This window comes from Thamnophis sirtalis, unplaced genomic scaffold (assembly GCF_051295495.1).
Source record: "Thamnophis sirtalis isolate CommonGarterSnake01/CBP01778 unplaced genomic scaffold, rThaSir2_p1.2 scaffold_14, whole genome shotgun sequence".
Lineage (NCBI taxonomy): Eukaryota > Metazoa > Chordata > Lepidosauria > Squamata > Natricidae > Thamnophis > Thamnophis sirtalis.
The window spans coordinates 12,727,503-12,746,273 of NW_028261394.1; the positions used below are offsets into that span (position 1 = coordinate 12,727,503).

An 18,771-nucleotide genomic window follows, 5' to 3' on the forward strand; every position below is an offset into this window, starting at 1 on the left:
TCTACCGAGAGTTTCTCAACCTTGGGAACTCCTAAGAGGTGTGGGCTCCCCGTAGCTGCCTGGGGAATTCTGGGAATTGAAGCCCACCATTTTAAAAGTTCCCAAGGCTGAAAAATACGGAGTGAAATTAAATGAATCAGGAGAAAGCAATGAGCACTGTTGTACTTAGGAGAGTGCCCAGAGCAAGCGCAAGAGAGGACGATAATCACAAAGGGAAGGATTAACAAGGATGCTAGCATGTTGTGCTTAACATAAATTATTTTACCAATCCTGTTTTCAGGTAAACCCCAAAAGTTAACTCTTCTCCCAAATACCATAAACAGGACTTTCCAGGCTACATCCAAATGGCAGGCCAGGTCCCACCCCTGCCAGGTAGCACTGACAGCCTGAGGGATACTGGCTGAAGAATTATGGGAGTTGAAGTCCACAAGTCTTAAAGTTGTCAAGGTTGGAGACTCCTGCTCTAGTGGATCCTGCACAGAGCAAGGAATAGGACTAGATGGCCTCTAAGATCCTTCTCAGCTCTTTATTATTGTATGATATTCACTCTGTACACTTACCAGCGTAGAGAAGGCATGAGTTGGCAAAAGCTCCATAACTTTGGCCACAACTTCTAAGCTCTGAAGGAGATACCTCTGCCATTCGGTCTGTTGCTGTTGAAGGGTTAAAAACAAAGATGTAATTTGCCATTTTAAAATTTCCTTTAAAGTCAGGCTTATAACTCTAAACCCTTATTGGAACAATTGGGGGGGGGGGGAAGCAATTACCATATTTTTTCGGACTATAAGACGCACTGGTGTATAAGACACACCAAGATTTTGAAGAGGTAAGTAAGAAAAAAAGGTTTTTGTCCCTCCCAGCCCGCAGGAGCACTCTGCAGGCTTCAGCAAGGCTGGGGGAAGCAGAAACGCCGTTTTTTTTTGCACCTGTTTTTGCCTTCCCCCATCTCTGATGAAGCCTGCAGAGTTCTGCTGGGGGAAGGCAAAAACACATCCATTTTTTGCAAAAAACCAGCATATTCCCCCCCCCCCTCAATGGGATGTGGGGACGGGATTTGGGAGGCCAAAAATAGCTGTATTCAGTGTATAAGACACACCAACATTTCCACACTCTTTTTTTGGGGGGGGGGAAGTGAGTCTTATATTCCGAAAAATACGGTACACTGTGAAGTCAAAACAGCTCCAAGGAGAAAGGTTCTAATCTCCCCATGCTGGTTTTCAAATGACGGGAAATATTTTCAGCATGGTGGATGGTTTAAAGATGATGTTACGCGTCTGTACTCTAAAGCAGGGATATCCCACCCTTTGTCCATGAACTGGCACCAGTCCATAGCATGCCAGAAACTGGTCCATGGAAACAAGCGAAGCCCCCATTTTCATGATGCAGGCAGCATGTGAATCCACGCTCTCTCCACTCCGTGGAAAAATCTCTCTCTACGGAACCGGTGCCCCAAAAGTTGGGGGCCGCTGATCTAAAGTGGAACAGTCCATTTTATCTCATTTCCCTTCAGCGCAACAGGAGTTAGATCAGGGGTGTCAAACTCAATTTAATTGAGGGCCGCATCAGGGCTGTAATTGACTTTGGGAGGGCATGGCCGGCTGGGAGAGCATGGCCAGCTTGATGCCATTCCCTGGGAGTGACCGACTGGGTGGGCGTGGCCAGCTTGACACCACTCCCCAGTTTCCCCTTTGCATTGGGTAAACCACGCCGAAGCAACGTTAGTTGACTGGGCCGAAGCGACGCAGGGTGGTTCCTTACATTTTCCAGGACAGCTCTGTGGGCCGGATCCGACCACATTGCAGGCTGGATGCGGCCCGCAGGCCTTGAGTTTGACACCCTTGAGTTAGATCCTTGGGTTTGGAAAATCTTACAGAATCTCATTTCTGTCATTCTCTATTGGGTACATCTTTTACTGCCTCCATTCTGAGAACGGGTCTCTTCGTAACACTTTTAGTCTCACAATATGGTAACCAGTGTCTACGCAGATTCTCAAGTCATCCAGATCGTGGTTGTCCCAAACGTGCTTTTTCCAAAGGCAGCTAACAGGACTTCCTTTGCTTTTTTCCTTGAAGATGTTTCGCTTCTCATCCGAGCAGCTTTATCCTTCCGTCCTCCATCATTCAGTCAGAAATGAAGAATGTTCTTGGATGAGAAGCGAAACATCTTCAGGGAAAAGTCCAGTTGCCATCTGGAAAAAGCACCTTTGGGGCATCCTTTGAAAGGTGCAAAAAGGGATGCTGTGGGGAGGGAATCCTTTGGCCTATAGGCTACCCCTCAACCCACAATCTCACACCTCCAAGGACTCAGTTTCTTACATCATCGTCCAGCGTCTCGTCGTCCAGCTCTTCCAACTGGGCCTGGTTGTACCTGAACTGTATTCGGTTTAGGACTTCGGTCAACAGCAAAACCAGAGCATCCTCGTACCTGGGGGAAAGCAAAACGGTCCAAAATGAGGAAGAAGCAGGGAGAAAGAAAAGGCTCGTGACCTCATGTGTCGCCAAGGAAATACGTTAGCCAGCCCTGCTGCTGCAAGCGGAAATCACCAAGCAGGCTGCAACCGGACTCATTCAAAACCAGTCCGTTTTTCTGTTAGTGAACTTAATCAAAGGGTTTCCTCAAAGCATCGTGTGCAGGCAACATTGCCACGTAGCCTGCTCTGAATTTTGCAAGACAAAAGAGAAGTCCCCGATGTATTGAGATGGATCCCTGGGCTGAGGACACTGCTGTTCTGACCCAGGCTTCCTTAGAAAGCAAGACGCAAAGTCTCGGTCCCGACAAAACCTCTTTTATTAACACGACTGTGAATTCCTTTCATTCGCAGTCAGCCGGGCTTTAGCAAACAGTCTTTCTGAGGAATGTTCATCTACACGCACCTAATCTCGTTTAGAGCGCTGCCAGATAACTAGTTTCAAGTGGCACATGTGCCGTAAATTCATCATCACAGCTCTAATCAGGGGTGAAATCCTCCCAGTTCGGCCCAGTTTGGCCAGAACCGGTAGGGACGATTGTCCTTGGATCTGAGAACCGGAAGTAAAATCAAAGCTTCCGAGGATCGCGCGATCGTCGGAAGCTTCCCTCTCTCCCCCTGCTTTTTAAAGCATTTTTTCCCCTGCCGGTTTGGGAGGATAGGCAGGAAAATAATGCTTTAAAAAGCGGAGGGGGGGGGAGCTTCCGATGATTGCACGGATCGGCTTCGTGGCGAACTTTTTTAAGTATTATTTTTCCTGCTTATTCGCCCGAACCAGCAGGAAAAAATGGCTTTAAAAAGTGAAAAAAAAGTTGGCCACGCCCACCCAGTCACATGATCACCACCACCACCCCAGCCACGCCCACAGAAAAAAAATAGATTTCACCACTAGCTCTAATGAATACACAAAGCAGTGAAGTGGCTTCGCTAAGCGGAAGCCTCAAACGCTGGCCCTGTGTTGCAACCGCACTCCCATTTACGTGTAAACATTCACTTTACATTTCCTGTTCCCATGACTGCAGAAAGAGCTACAGCAAAAGGAAGGTTTGTCCACGAAGAGGAATGCAGTGTTATTTCTGCTTGTTCGTGCCTCGCTATTACAAGGGACAGCTGGCTCGGCTGGCTCGGCTTCTCTCTATTCCAAGTCATCAAACTCGGATTGAAAGAATTAAGAATTGTTCCAGGCTTAATGGGCCAGACCACAACATTTCCCTCTGATACATTAGCTTTGTTGTTCTCAAATTTAATACAGGGAGTGCTTGAGGGCATATTTAATATGTATTTAATTATATTAGACTAGCTGACAACCCGGCGTTGCCTGGGTATTTATTTATAGGGGGGAAATGTCCGGACCAAATGTAATTTCTAATGTTGGATTTTCCCCCTTACCAGAGAGAGCCCCCTTGTGGAGTACTGTGAAGCCGTATGGAAACTCCACTGCGCTGTACAGTAGAAGTCATTTTGCGGCAGTACGGTAGAAGCTATTTTAAGGCACAACAGGCTGCATCTTAACGGAACACATACCCCGAGGGGTGTTCGGGGTGTCTTATTCCCACAGTATCTTTTCTTGAGAGTAAGTGATCTGTGTACTAAGTTTGGTTGAAGATGCTTGAGGCGTTCCAGTTATGCTGGTGTACACATACACGGACACACATAGAACTATAGATAGATAGATAGATAGATAGATAGATAGATAGATAGATAGATAGATAGATAGATAGATAGATAGATAGATAGAGATAGATAGATAGATAGATAGATAGATAGATAGATAGATAGATGGTGCACATTCCAGACTTGACTCCTACCAGTAGTTTCAAGAGAAACAGCTCATAATTCCATGTTCTGACTGTAATTCCACGTACATGGAGTATGGTTTTTTTCACTCTTTCCCAAGCAAACAGTACAGGCGGTCCTTGACTTACGACCACAACTGAGCCCGAAATTTATGTCGTGTAGGCGAGGCATTTGTTAAGTGAGTTTTGCCCCAGTTTATGACTTTTCTCGCCACAGCTGTTAAGTGAATTACTGCAGTCGATAAGTCAGTAAGCCACTTGTGAAGTGAATTTGCTTCCCCCAATGACTTTGCTTGTAACAAGGTCGCAAAAGGGCATCATCGCGTGATGCTGGGCAACCGTCATGAGTCAGCGGTCAAGTTTCTGAATTTGGAGCATGTGACTGTCGGGATGCTGCAACGGTTGCAAATGGTTATAAGTCACTTATACTGTAACTTTGAACGGACAGAAAATGGACTGTTGTGAGTCGAGGACTACCTATTCCTGGAATGGACTGGACTGGAATAGAATAGAACTGAACAATGGAATGAGAACAGAACAATGGAATGAGAATAGAATAGAATATTGGAATGAAGAATGGAATGGAATAGAATAGAACAGGGAATGGAATGAGAATAGGAATAGAACAGGGAATAGAATATTGGAATGAAGAATGGAATGGAATAGAATAGAACAGGGAATGGAATGAGAATAGGAATAGAACAGGGAATAGAATATTGGAATGAAGAATGGAATGGAATGGAATGGAATGGAATAGAACAGTGTTTGTCAACCTTGGCAACTTGAAGATGTCCGGACTTCAACTCCCAGAATTCCCCAGCCAGCAAATGCTGGCTGGGGAATTCTGGGAGTTGAAGTCCGGACATCTTCAAGTTGCCAAGGTTGACAAACACTGGAATAGAATAATGGAATGAACATTAGAATATTGGAATGAAGAATGGAATGGAATGGAATAGAACAGAACAGAGAATGGAATGAGAATAGAACAGAACAGAACAATGGAATGAGAATAGAATAGAATATTGGAATGAAGAATGGAATAGAATAGAATAGGGAATGGAATGGAATAGAATAATGGAATGACATTAGAATATTGGAATGAAGAATGGAATAGAATGGAATAGAACAGAACAGGGAATGGAATGAGAATAAAATAAAATAGAATAGAGTAACAGTTGGAAGGGACCTTGGAAGTCTTCTAGTTCAGCCCCCTAGGAGACTGACAGGGTAATAACACTGCAAAAAACACTGAGTCAAGTAATCATGGCATATCGTGTGTGTTTTTGGTTACCCAACCTGAACATCAAACTCTGTGGCTTACCTGTTGAGTACGGCTTCTTTATCTGCCAAGCGATTCTTTATTTTACTTGTCAAATAGTCCAAAAACAGAGCCCAGATGTCTAAGCAGGAAAAGTAACCTTCATGCGTGGGCTGAAACGGGTACATCAAAAACAGGTTGTTTAGCCACACAATTGGTGGTGAACAGACAACTTGGTAAGTCATTCCATAAAAAAAATTAAACCTCTCCTATTGCAGTATCTTTCTCCTGCCACGCCCACAAAGCCACACCCACAGAACCGGTAGTAAAAAAAATGTGAATCCCACCGCTGCACTGATTACATGATATCAACTCGATGTCATCTCTTAGCAACCACAGTGATTGACTGTCCCAAAAATAAAATGTCCCCAACTGCGCCTTTTAGGTCTCTCAAGTGGTACATTCATTGTTTTTTTTCATTGAGTACCTCCACATGGTTGCTGACCATTTTCCTTGCTTTTCTTCCAACTTTCTTAGTAATACGGGCTTCTCAAAGGAGCTGGTTTTTGCGCTGATTAGGTGGCATCATTATAGCATTCAGCAACCACCTTGATCCGCGATGGCGAACCTGTGGCACGCATGCCACAGGTGGCACCCGAAGCCATTTGTTAGGGCACGCAAGGCGTTGCCCTGTCAGTTGGCTAACTGACTTCGGCCTTCTTTTGAGGCCATTTTCCGCCCTCCGGAGGCTTCAGGGAAGCCCCATGAAGCCTCCGGAGCACGAAAAACCGCCCCTATGGACAAACCAGAAATTCAGGAACGGACTTCCAGTTTGCTCGTAGGACCATTTTTCGCCCTCCAGAGCCTTCAGGAAAGGCTCTGAAAGAGTCCGGAGGTTGAAAATCGGCCCTACAGATAAACCGGAAGTCACCATTCCCGAACTTCCGGGTTCCCCGTAGGGCTGTTTTTTGCCCTTCAGGGAAGGTTCAGGGGATCTCCTGAAGCCTCTAAAGGGCGGGGGGGGGGGGAGCTGGGAGAGGCTGGTTTGCCCTCCTTAGGCTCTTAGAAAGCCTCTGGAGCCTGGGGAGGGTGAAAAAAAACCTGTAAATAATTGCGTGTACATGCACGCATTGGGGAGGCGCATGCATAGCATTATGGGCGTGGCACACCCGCGCACAATCTCCCTGCATGAGAGCCAAAAAAGGTTCGCCATAACTGACCTAGATATTCTCCACAGGGACCCTTCCCCAACCTGGCCCTTTACGAGTTGCAACGCTTCACCAGTCTCTCTGACCAAGTCCATCTGACTTGCTCCTGAGTTTCTTCCTCTTCCCTTTCACCTTTCCCGAGAATTACAGGTGACTCAGGTGAGTTGGGTCTTTTTTGCAATTTTGATTAATTATATCCAGACAGAGCCGAGGTGGCGCAATGGTTAAATGCAGCACTGCAGGCTACTTCAGCTGACTGCAGTTCGGCTGTTCAAATCTCACCAGCTCAAGGTTGACTCAGCCTTCCATCCTTCCGAGGTGGGTAAAATGAGGACCCAGATTGTTGGGGGCAATATGCTGACTCTGTAAACTGCTTAGAGAGGGCTGAAAGCCCTATGAAGCGGTATATAAGTCTAACTGCTATTGCTATATGCCAAGGGTTGACTCTTGGTGTCTACAGGTAATCCTCAACGTACGACCCCAATTGAGCCCAACATTTCTGATGCTAAGCGAAACATTGGCTGAGTGAATTTTCCCCCATTTTATGACTTTTCTTGCTGCGGTTGTTAAGGGAATCCCTGCAGTTATTTACTTAGTAACCTGGCTGTTAAATGAATCTGGCTTTCCCAATGACTTTGTGTCAACTTTGAATCTAACCTGGCAGCAGTCATTTTTTTCTATTCCTCTATTGTCACAGAGTGGGGGAAGGAGGATGGAATGCATTGCTAGACAAAACACAGAGCTTTCTCGTAGGAACCAAGGTCATCTCTACAGGTGGTGGATAGAGACGGGGAGGAGTGCCTGGAGAGCCCGCCAATTAATCTAATTGGCCAACTTGATCTGTGATTTTTGGGGAGGGAGTTATTTCCTCTTTTAATTATATGGAAACAGCGGGAAACATTTAGAGTTGGTTTTCCATTTGATTGTGACGATATAATGTACCCAATAAAGAAGTTCTTAGAGGAAGACCTCAGCCTCAAAGTTCTGATTTGCTTGGGTTCATTAGTCGGGATCATTACACTTTGCCAGAAGATCACCCCAAAATGATCACATGAGCACATGCAATTGACATAAAGATAAATCAGTTGCCAAGCACCTGAATTTTGATCACGTGACTATAGGAATACTGCAATGGTTGTTAAGTGTGAAAAACAATCACAAGTTGCTTTTTTCAGAACCGCTATAACTTCGAGCGGTCACTAAATGACCGTTGCAACTGAACTGTTGTAAGTTGAGGACCACCTGTACATAGATAGATCTTCTCCAAGGTGGGAAAAAACATACATACAGGTTTTGCAGAGGACAATCCACAATCCAAGACAGGCTCTATTTTGAAATGCAAGGTTAATAAACGAAACAGGAAAAAAATAATCAAGAGTTCCTCATGCAGAACTGCTGAGCCAAAATACACAGAAAACAGTTTTGCACCTTTGCAGAAATATATTTCTATGCAAGATAGCGATCACAACACATGAACAGGGCTGCCAATTTTAAAGGAATGAGTACCTGATGAAATGTGTATTTGAACAGCAGTGAAAGGAATTCAACCACAGGGAACTGCGAGTAGGACTCAATCCTTCTCAAGTGGACACTCACAAAAAGGCGTAGAAAGTCAGTAAACTTCTCTATGTAGCTGCAAGAGAAAGAGGAAGGAACCCGAGTAAGCCAAGGGGGTGCCGGCTAAGAAGCAACAAAGAATAAGGAATTAAAAAAGCCACTTGATTGCTCTTTGAAAAGATAAACAGATTCATCGTCATTTTTTAACAATTGAATGAAAGCTCTACGGTCATTACCTACACAGCGGGAAACCCTGCCTTCCATTATTACCTGAAACAGCAGAAAAAGACTTAGTGCTTGTTCAAGCTAAGAACTTCCACAATGAAACCTCCTTAATGGTTTATGCCAGGGGTGTCAAACTCAAGGCCCAGGGCCTGGATCCAGCCTGCAGGGTGCTTAGATCTGCCCTGCGGGACCACCCTGGAAACAGCGAAGGACTGGCCCACAGTCCCTCCCGAGCTCCGTTTTCGCTGGCAGAGGGTTGCAGGAGGCTGCCGTAGCCGAAACGGAGCTCGAGAGCCCGTTTCCTCTGGCAGAGCATTGTAGGAGGCTGTCATAGCCGAAACGGAGCTCGAGAACCCGTTTCCTCTGACAGAGCATTGCAGGAGGCTGTCGCAGCCGAAACGGAGCTCGGGAGCCCGTTTCCTCTGGCAGAGTGCTCGGGCTGCTACAGGTGCCCCCAACACAAGTGACGTTGAGCTGGCCAGGCCTACTCCATTCCCCGCCCACCCACCCCGGAAGTCAAACACATCCCTGATGTAGCCCTCAATGAAATCGAGTTTGACACCCCTGGTTTATGCATTTCACCATTCTCGCTGTTGGATGGAGAAATTGGATCAGTTAAGAATTCTGTTCAACCCTGAACCTATGCTGCAAAAGAAGTTTCTACACTGAGGAGAGGGTGGTTTGAAAGCCATGATATTGATTGCCTTCTAGCAAACTACAAGTTCCCAGGAGAATGCTAGTCTAGATATTGTGTTACGTTAAGCATGAATGTAAACGGCCTTCTTTTTAAAATAATAACCGGTGATATAAATAATTATCTAAAAACTGGGTCTCCTTTCATAAAGCCAACCCATTGTTAGTAGGATACAATGCTGAGGTACTGAAGAAACAAAGCTGTCACCCTAAACATTCATTCGGTCTGTAAAGCAGAACTGATGGGCTATCAAGAGCTTTATGAAAATTCTAGTTATGCAAAGTAAATATGCAAAAAAAGCAAAGCAAAAGATACAGCTTCCAGGTTTTCGGCTGTGCTCAGTCCACTCACAAAATTTAAAGTGCCACAACGTAGAACTTTTTTTTAATTAAGCAATTCCCATATTTTCACTTTCCAAAGCTAGACCCGACCGCCATAAATTTGCATTGATTTGACACCAATACTGTATACCAGCGATGGCGAACTTTTTTGGCTCGTGTGCCATAAGCGGGGGGAGTGCAGGGGGGGGTCATGCATGGGCGTGCCACACCCATAATGTAATGCATGATGCTCCCCCCCCCCCCCCCAGTGACTTCTGGTTTGCTCATTGAGTCGTTTTTCGTCCTCCGGAGTCTTCAGGGATCTTCAGGAGGATTCCCTGAAGGATCTGGAGGACGAAAAACAATCCAACGAGCAAACCGGAAGTCACTATTAGTCTTCTCATTATTCCTATCCCCCATTTCCTCCCACTTACAACTGTATAACTGTAAGTTTGTTGCTTGTATCTTTAAAATTTATATTAATTGTTTCCTAGTATGATTTGATTATTTGTATCCTATCATTAAGTGTTGTCCCTTATGGTTCGTGACGAATGTATCTTTACTTTTATGTACACTGAGAGCTTATGCACCAAAGACAAATTCCTTGTGTGTCCAATCACACTTGGCCAATAAAGAATTCTATTCTATTCTATTCTATTTTCTATTCTATTCCATATTCTATTCTATTCCTATTTATTTCTATTCCTATTCCTATTCCTAATTCTAATCCTAATTCTAATTCTTATTCTAATTCCAATCCTTATTCTAATTCTTATTCTAATTCCAATCCTTATTCTAATTCTTATTCTAATTCTAATTCTAATCCTTATTCTAATTCTTATTCTAATTCCAATCCTTATTCTAATTCTTATTCTAATTCCAATCCTTATTCTAATTCTTATTCTAATTCTAATCCTTATTCTAATTCTTATTCTAATTCCAATCCTTATTCTAATTCTTATTCTAATTCCAATCCTTATTCTAATTCTTATTCTAATTCTGTTCTATCCTCAGCAATATCCAACACACCTGCACCTGCTCTGGAACATGGGCGTCCAAACTTGCTGGCTGGGGAATTCTGGGAGTTGAAGTCCCCAAGTCTTAAAAGTTGCCAAGTTTGGAGACTCTTGCTCTGTCTGGTGGGTGGGAAGCTCGGAAAGCAAAAAGCCTCGAAAGACCGCGCGAGCCCATCCAAACTGCCCCCTCTCTGCCATCCCCGAAGGAACCTCTGCCAGATGTGCCCGGCTGAAGATTCCTACCAAGGTGATGCTTTGTGTGTCCAATCACGCTTGGCCAATAAAGAATTATATTCTTTTCTATTCTATTTCTATTCCTATCCATTCCATTCCTATTTCTATTCCTATCCATTCCATTTATATTATTTCTATTTCTATTCCTATCCATTCCATTCCTATTTCTATTCCTATCCATTCCATTTATATTATTTCTATTTCTATTCCTATCCATTCTATTCTATTCCATTCTATTCTATTTTATTGAAAGGTTTAAACTCATCTTGTTTTTTTCCTCCCACTTTAGCACTGCCTTCAGCCAATCCACTGCAGCTGTAGTTGCTAGGGCAACCATCCAGGTTTAACACATATTTCACTCAATATCAGCCCCCCCCTTCTCTGGAGTAGGAAAGAATTCTAGAAAAGAAATATGGCGTGAAGACATCACATAGGGGTCCAGTGGTTAGAAGGTCCAGCGCAGTGTTTCTCAACCTTGGCTAGAGATGTCTGGACTTCAACTCCCAGAATTCCATTCCCAGCCTCCAAGAGGTTAGTTAGAAGGTCCAAAGCAGTGTTTGTGAACTTCAATTTCCAGGACACCTGGATTTCAGCTCCCAGAATTCCCATCGGAGCATGGTTGTTTGTGGAATTCTGGGACTTGGATATCCACAGATCTCAAAATGGCCAAGGTTGAGAAAAAAACCTGGTCCAGAGATGAGAATTAATAAGAGATTGACTGGGTATCGCTAAGATCTGACCGGTGTCCTCAAGTCACTCACATATCTTAAAGAAAAATCGTTCTCTCTCAAGGACAACAGTCTACCCCAGCTTCTTTCTAAGAGTTTTTGGTTTATTTTGTGGTTGTTTTTTTTTTTAAAAAGAAAGTGACATTCGTCTGCAGACAGAATTTTTCCTTCCTGCCAGCTACGACAGATGGGCTGCCCAGCACATCAGCATAAAATGCGAGGGCTGCATTCTGCAGCCGCTCCTGCCAACCTCCATTTCAACAACGCTTGCCAAAAACCTAAAATGTGTCCTTTGTGCTTTAGGCCCTTTCCCTCAAGGGCTGTCAAAACAAGCCCCGAGGCTTTTCGGATGGAGTCTGCAAGAACAAAAGAAAAGAAAAAACCCCCAAATCCAGGCAGAATCTGGTCAAAGGGACGCTTGCTTTAAAAAGGCATTGGCAAGGAGAAGGAAATCAGAAATCAGAAATCATCATCTTTTAACAACCCCATAATCCCTTGCAGGGTGGTGTCAGGGCAACTGAATGCAGCTGAGTGTTTCCTGGCCAGATGCCCTTCCTGTCGCCAATGCAGAATTTTGTTCAATAGATATATTCTAAGTGTGCCCAGAGAGAGAAATTTCACTCCTCTTTGTGACACCTACGTCTTGGGGGAAGGGGAATTGGTATCTGGGACTAGGGAAGGAACACAAGATGGCTTCTATACAATAAAATTTGAGGGTTGTACAGGAATTGCTATGGCGCAGTTTATTTTGATGCCGCTGCTTGTTTCTGGAGGGATAACGGTGACCGTAGGAAAGTTGTGGTGAATTTGTTGTGTGTGCAAAGGTTTCTGCCCATTACAAATGAGTGTTTTTCAACCTTGGCAACTTTCAGGTGTATGCTGGCTAAGTGTACCCAGATTAGAAATATCTGCCTCTACCTAGGATCGAACTCACAGTCTTCTGATTGGGAGGCGAAAGCTTCACCTCTAGGCTACCGCACCACTCCCAAAGGAAATCAGAAATAAAGAACAGAATCTGCTTTTGGAATGCGTCTGATGTAATTTATTTCCAAGCAGCTAAATTCATTCCAACTACTACCCTACCTGAAGTTGTTCCAACAACACTTTGAAAAGAAAAGAAAAAACACTAAAATTCTTTCCTCCCTTTCTTCAAGAGGCTCTCCCAGAGAAGAACTGACTGCATCTCCCACGGCCGTTAGCCAACGCAGCCCCTCAGGAGACCACCCCATTTGGGGAAGGACCTAAGGCAGTGTTGGTGAACTTTTTCGGCACCGAGTGCTGAAACGGGAGCGCTGGGAAATGGAAGAGCAGTTCCCCGGCGAGCATGTGTGTGTCGGGAAGCTGAGCTTCCAGTTTCCAGTGTGCGCACGCACGCACCTGGCATGCATGGTTCCAGTTTCAGGCACGCATGCATGCATGAAAACCAGCTGGCTAGCACGCATGTGCTTCACCGGAAACTGGAAGCTCAGCTTCCTGGCATGCACCTGCGTGTCAGGGAGCGGCTCTTCCAGTTTCTGGTGCTCCCATGCACGCAAAGACCAGCTGGCTGGTGCACACGTGTGCATCGGAACCCGGAAGAGCAACGGGCGATGGCCGGTGTGGCTGGAGAGATGGCTCTGCATGCCACTTCCGGCAGGTGTGCCATAGGTTCTCCATCACGGACCTAAGGTCTCTTCTATTCCCTTAAAACCAGACCCCTCCACCCCTTCCTTCCGAAGGAAGATGCCAACCAGGAAACCACGAATATCCCTTTACCTCACCGGGTCTCTTCGGCTGCTTACAGCCACAACCAAATGGAGGCAAATTGAGATCTTGAACCGCCTCAGAGCAGCAGCCAAACTGTAATGAATGGGGGGGGGGAGGGTTTGGAGGGGGGGAGAAGAAACACGACTCCTAGGCCACCCCAAACTCGTTTCTGCCAAGCCGACCGCCCCGCGGCCACGTACCTGGGTCACACTTACCAGGCTGTTTTCCCCGCCTTCATCCCCGGGCTCTGAAAAAAGGCGATTAGACACACCATGCATAACAAGTCATCGGCAAAGGTTATTCTTGAAGTTAAAACAAGAAGAGCGGTTGGGCTTGGCATCGTCCGGCCTTACCTCTCGTCCAGCTGCTCTAGCCGGCTCTTCACCGAATGGGCGTTGTTCTCCTTGGTGATCTTCTGGAGGAGGTAGAAGGTCTGTTGGAACATCCGGAGCAAGTACTCCTCGAATTCCACAGGCACACAGTTCTTGGACATGAGTTCGTTGATGCAAGACATAGCCAGCACGCCCAGCTGGCCGCGTTCGTGACTCGAGGAGGCGTTCTGGCTGCTCCCGTTGAGGGAGGACATCTTCCTGACGCGGGTGTCGCAGCCGAAGCGGGCGAAGTGGAAGATGGTGGTGAGGAGGGATGGGGTGATGCTAGTCGACAGAGGGATCCAGCTGAAGAGGTGGGCGAGGCACTCCAGAGCCAGGGAACAAACATATTCGCTCTCTGAGTCGAGGACGGGGATTGGCTGGTTGAGTAATTTGGCTGCACTGGGACTCTGCAACAGGCTACTCAAGAGATCACCTGTAGAGGGGAAAGGACATGTGCACAGGTAAGCCCAGTCATGCTAAGACTTGCCAACAATATGGCAATAGCACTTAAGACCTATATAATGCTTCACGGTGCTTTACAGCCCCCACCAAGCGGTTTGCAGAGTCAGCCTAATCATCACCCATCTCATGTTTCCCAAGGGAGCTCCTGATCTCCCCCAATTACCGTATTTTTAAGAGTATAAGAAGCACAAAGATTTTGAAGAGGCAAGTTTAAAAAACAGTTTTGGCACTCTGCAGACCTCCCCAAAATGGCCCGTTTTTCACGAAAAAGGGCCTGTTTTTTTTAAAGGGCATAAATAGCCTTTAGGAGGCTTGTAGACTGCTCCTGGGGGGGGGGGGGCAAAAACTAGCAAAAAATGGCCCTTTCTGTCAAAACAAAGGGTATGCATAGCCTTTAGGAGGCTTATAGAGTCCTCCTGGAGGCTGGGGGCAAAATTGAGTAAAACACAGCCCATTTTTTGCTCATTTCTGCCCTCCCCAGCCCCCGAGAGCACTCTATAAGCCTCCTAAATGCTCTGCATGGCCATTTTGGTGAAGGAGGCAGGGTTTCAGAAGGCCAAAAATGCTGTATTCAGTGTATAAGATGCACCCAGATTTTCTCCCTCTTTTTTGGTGGGGAAAAGGTGCATCTTATACTCTGAAGAATATGGTAAAACTGCGCAGCCAGGCAGGAGCCCTTTGCTGTCTGTCTGTGTGAGGAGCAATCTGTGCTAATGAGACAGCAAGCCATTGCAATTTCCTAGGGTGGCTTTAATTAACGTGAAGAATTGCACCCCGATTTAGGCTTCTTAGCACCGATGAGCTGCTCTTGCCGGTTGATAAAGACGTCAGGCATTGGAAGTCATTAGAAAGTTTTCTCGGAGAAGTAGCAAAGGCAACGTGACTCCCTAATGCAGGGTTTCTCCACCTTGGCAACTCTCAGGTATGTGGACTTCAATCCCCATGTGGTCATTAAGCAAACCCAGCTTCACCCGTTGACTTTGCTTGGAGGAAGCTAGCCGGAAAGCCGCCAATGGGCGATCACGTAATCCCGGGCATGCTGCAAATTTTGTAAATACATGCCGGTTGCCAAGCACCCAAATTGTGATAACGTTAACTGTGACCATTGTAAGTGTGAGGACTGGTCGTAAGTCCCTTTCTTCAGTACTGTTGTAAATTTTGAATGGCCACTAAGCAAGTGATTGTAAGGTGAGGACTACCTGTACGGACACCAAACAGAAAGAGAAAGAAAGGGTGGCGCAAGATTTTACCACTTTCTCTAGACGTCGGAGATGGTGGTGGGGTGGCGGCCGTAACACTGTATTTATCCCAAATGCTCTCCAAAATACCTGTCACGAAAGAAGAACGGAGTCTCAGCAGCTGCAAATCCATTCGCATATTGAGCCTCAGTTAAAAAGATCAAGGTAAAAGGTCCCCTCGCGCATATGTACTAGTTGTTTCCAGCTCTAGGGAGCGGTGCTCATCTCCGTTTCAAAGCTGAAGAGCCAGCGCTGTCCGAAGATGTCTCTGTCGTCATGGGGCCAGCATGACTAAATGCCAAAGGCTCATGGAACGCTGTTACCTTCCCACCAAAGGTGGGTCCTATTTTCCTACTTGCATTTTTTACATGCTTTTGAACTGCTACGTTGGCAGAAGCTGGGACAAGTAACGGGAGCTCACTCGGTTACATGGCGCTAGGGATTCAAACCGCCAAACTGCCCAACTTTCTGATCGACAAGCTCAGCGACTTAGCCACTGCGTCCCTCAGCCTCCGTTACAAGTTTGTTATTTCAAGCATGTCGGTGGAATTCGGGGAATTTGTGGAATTCAAATTCCTCAAATTTGAACCTCAAGCGCTCTGGGTATCATGGTCTTTTCACCTGTCAATCTGGACCTGATTCCTGACTTTATTTTTGAAAGATTCCATGTGGAATGCCGAAGGAGAATGCTGATAACCTCTCTTTCTTAGCAGGGGAAAAAAATGGGTAGGAGGTCTTAGAGACAGCAGGATTTCCAGAAATAAAACTGACAATTAATTTTGGCAACAAATGGAAGGTTATTTAGGGTTCAGATTTGAGTCAATGGACTGCTTTAAAAAAGTGTACTCTCCGGAGGTCCTAACACTATTTTTGTTTCAGGAAAAAAAAGAGATTGATGGGGAAACTTAACAGAGGCATTTAAAATAATGTACAGCGTGGGAAAGTTTTCTTTTACAGTATTAGACTTTAAAGACATCCAGCGAAACTATGCCATATAAAAAAAGAAATAATTCCTTCTATTTTGTGTATCGTATCTTTCGGAGTATAAGACGCACCAAGGTTTTGAAGAGGCAAATTAAAGAAAAAGTTTTTGCACTCTGCAACCTCCCGCAAATGGCCCGTTTTTTGCAAAAATGCCGCCCCCTTTTAAAAGGGCATGAATAGCCCTTAGGAGGCTTGTAGAATGCTCCTGGGGGGCGTGAAAAACAAGCAAAAAATGGGCCCGTTTTGTGTCAATAAAAGGGCATGGATAACCTTTAGGAAGCTTATAGAGTGCTCCTAGGGGCTGGGGGGGGGGAATTGAGCAAAAAAGGGCCCATTTTTGCTCATTTCTGCCCTCCCCAGCCCCCAGGAGCACTCTGGAAGGCTCCTAAGGCTATGCACAGCCATTTTGGTGAAGGGGCGGAGTTTCGGGGGGCAAAAAATGCTGCATTCAGTATATAAGACTCACTCAGATTTTCAGCCTTTTTTTTTGAGGAAAAAAGGTGCGTCTTATACTCCAAAAAATACGGTAGTTAGTGTTTCTCAACTGTGGCAACTTTAAGATGTGGGGACTACAACTCCCAGAATTCCTGTGGCTGGCCTAGTTTGCATGTCCCAGTTGCTGGCATGCCACAGACCAGTTCTGGTCCATACCCCAGGGGTTTAGGGACCACTGGCCTAGAGGATCCCCCATGACGAGGTAGGGGGCAAATAATTTAACAAATAAGTACATAAATAAAATTAAATGAAAGATGCTTTGATATCCATCCGAAAGCGAATATTGCCAGCTTCTCTTATCAGCTGCAGTGCTACCTGGGTTCTCCTGTCTCACTCACCTGTGAGGAGCCCAAGGACATTCTGAACTTGCTCCAGGAGCAGCTTCCGCAGCTCCTCCTTCCGGGCAATGCTGAGGTCCTCCCGTGGGCAGGCCAGCTCTTCGGATGTGGTTTTCAGCATGATCAGCCCAAGTGGGGTTGTCACTGGGGACTGGATTAACTGTTGAAGAGAATGGATTTTTAGCATGAATAGCTCTCTCTTATTTGTCTATCCATCCATCCGTCCATCCGTCCTTTCTTTGGAAAGCTACCCGTGGAGTCAATACATTCAGAATGTTCTGACCCAGGCTTCCTTAGAAAGCAAGAAGCAAAATCTTGGTTCCGACAAAACCTCTTTAATTTACACAACTGTGAATTCTTTTCATTCCCAGTCCGTAAGGCTTAGCAAACAGTCTTTCAGAGGAATGTTTATCCACAGGCACCTTATCTCGCTTGGAGCGCTGCCAGATAACTACTGTCCAAAAACAGGGCAAAGCAACACTTGGCACAGAGTCTCTTATAATCACAAACAGAACTTTCTGGACCGAATGAACGAATTGCTTCCTGCAAAAGCCCCTTCCCCATTTGTTCCTCTTTTGTTTCCTATGGGAGGGGCCAATCACCTCCAAGGTGTGGCTTTACTTCCAAGTCGACCCTGCTTTCTTAGTTGTTTTGGTCTTCTGGCAGCTCTGCGCATGCGCACACTGGAAACAGGCTCCAGCTGTTCCTCTGTCTCACTGCTTTCTAGCTCCCTCTCTGCCTCCGATGCAGAGCCCTTGTCTGAGCTTTCCTCAGCCCCCAGGACTGGCCCATGCTCCTCCCCAACCTCCTCACTGTCCAACTCTGCTTCCAGCTCCACAGGCCACAACACAGAGTAGCTAGGCAGTCCTCAGTTAATGACTGTCATTACGACTGGAATTTTTAAAGCCTTTTTAAAGCAATGCAGTTGTAAAGCACAATGTCTCACAGCCTGCATTACTTAGCAACAGCAGTCCGCATTGCTGCCATTGAGCAAGGACTGTGGGTCCTTAAAAGGAGTCCTAGGCAGGTCACAAACAGGGTGGCAAGCAAGGTATGGTGCGAGCACGGCGGCACAAGGGATAGCTACTGCCAGTTGGGGAAGGCGGAAGTACTTAGCGGAGTGACCTCCCCTGTAAGCTTCCAATTGACTCTGTTCATGGGAAGCCAGCAGGGAAGTTTGCAAATGGCGATCACGTGACCCCAGGGCAGTGTGACCGTCATAATGTAAGACGGTTGCCAATGTCCAGACCACGGTTACGTGACCATGACCAGTGCTGGGATGTGGAAATTCGAGGACTGGTCGTGAGTCTCTTTTTTCAGCGTTGTAGTAAGTAAGTAAGTAAGTAAGTAAGTAAGTAAGTAAGTAAGTAAGTAAGTAAATCTTAATTACGGCCAAAAACCAGCAATACACATTAATTTTTACACTATGTTAAAAAATATTGACATTAAGATATAATAAAAAGTGTTGTTGTAATTTCGAATGGTTGCTGAACAAATGGTTGGAAAGCGAGGATTATATTACAGGGCGGTGATGGTGAATCTTTTCGGGATCGAGTGCCCAAACTAGAACACGCCTGCATGTGCGTGAGCCAAAGCACCGGAAATCTGAGGACCAGATGGCCGGAATGCAT

At 45.7% G+C, this 18,771-nt stretch overlaps 1 protein-coding gene across 3 annotated transcripts in view; it reads right to left on the reverse strand.

The window, feature by feature from the left end:
• The window catches only part of XPO6 (exportin 6), a 70,314-nt gene that overhangs the window by 27,646 nt on the left and 23,897 nt on the right, over nt 1-18,771 (reverse strand). For 2 of the 3 annotated variants that reach the window (XM_087701772.1, XM_087701771.1), the window contains exons 5-11: nt 17,141-17,300; nt 15,336-15,413; nt 13,603-14,056; nt 8,236-8,362; nt 5,585-5,694; nt 2,316-2,424; nt 561-653 (exon numbers count right to left, since the gene is read on the reverse strand). In XM_087701772.1, the coding sequence (XP_087557898.1) occupies nt 561-653; nt 2,316-2,424; nt 5,585-5,694; nt 8,236-8,362; nt 13,603-14,056; nt 15,336-15,413; nt 17,141-17,300 (1,131 nt within the window). The remainder of the gene's footprint in view (nt 1-560; nt 654-2,315; nt 2,425-5,584; nt 5,695-8,235; nt 8,363-13,602; nt 14,057-15,335; nt 15,414-17,140; nt 17,301-18,771) is intronic. The other variant, XM_087701773.1, reaches the window with a different exon arrangement.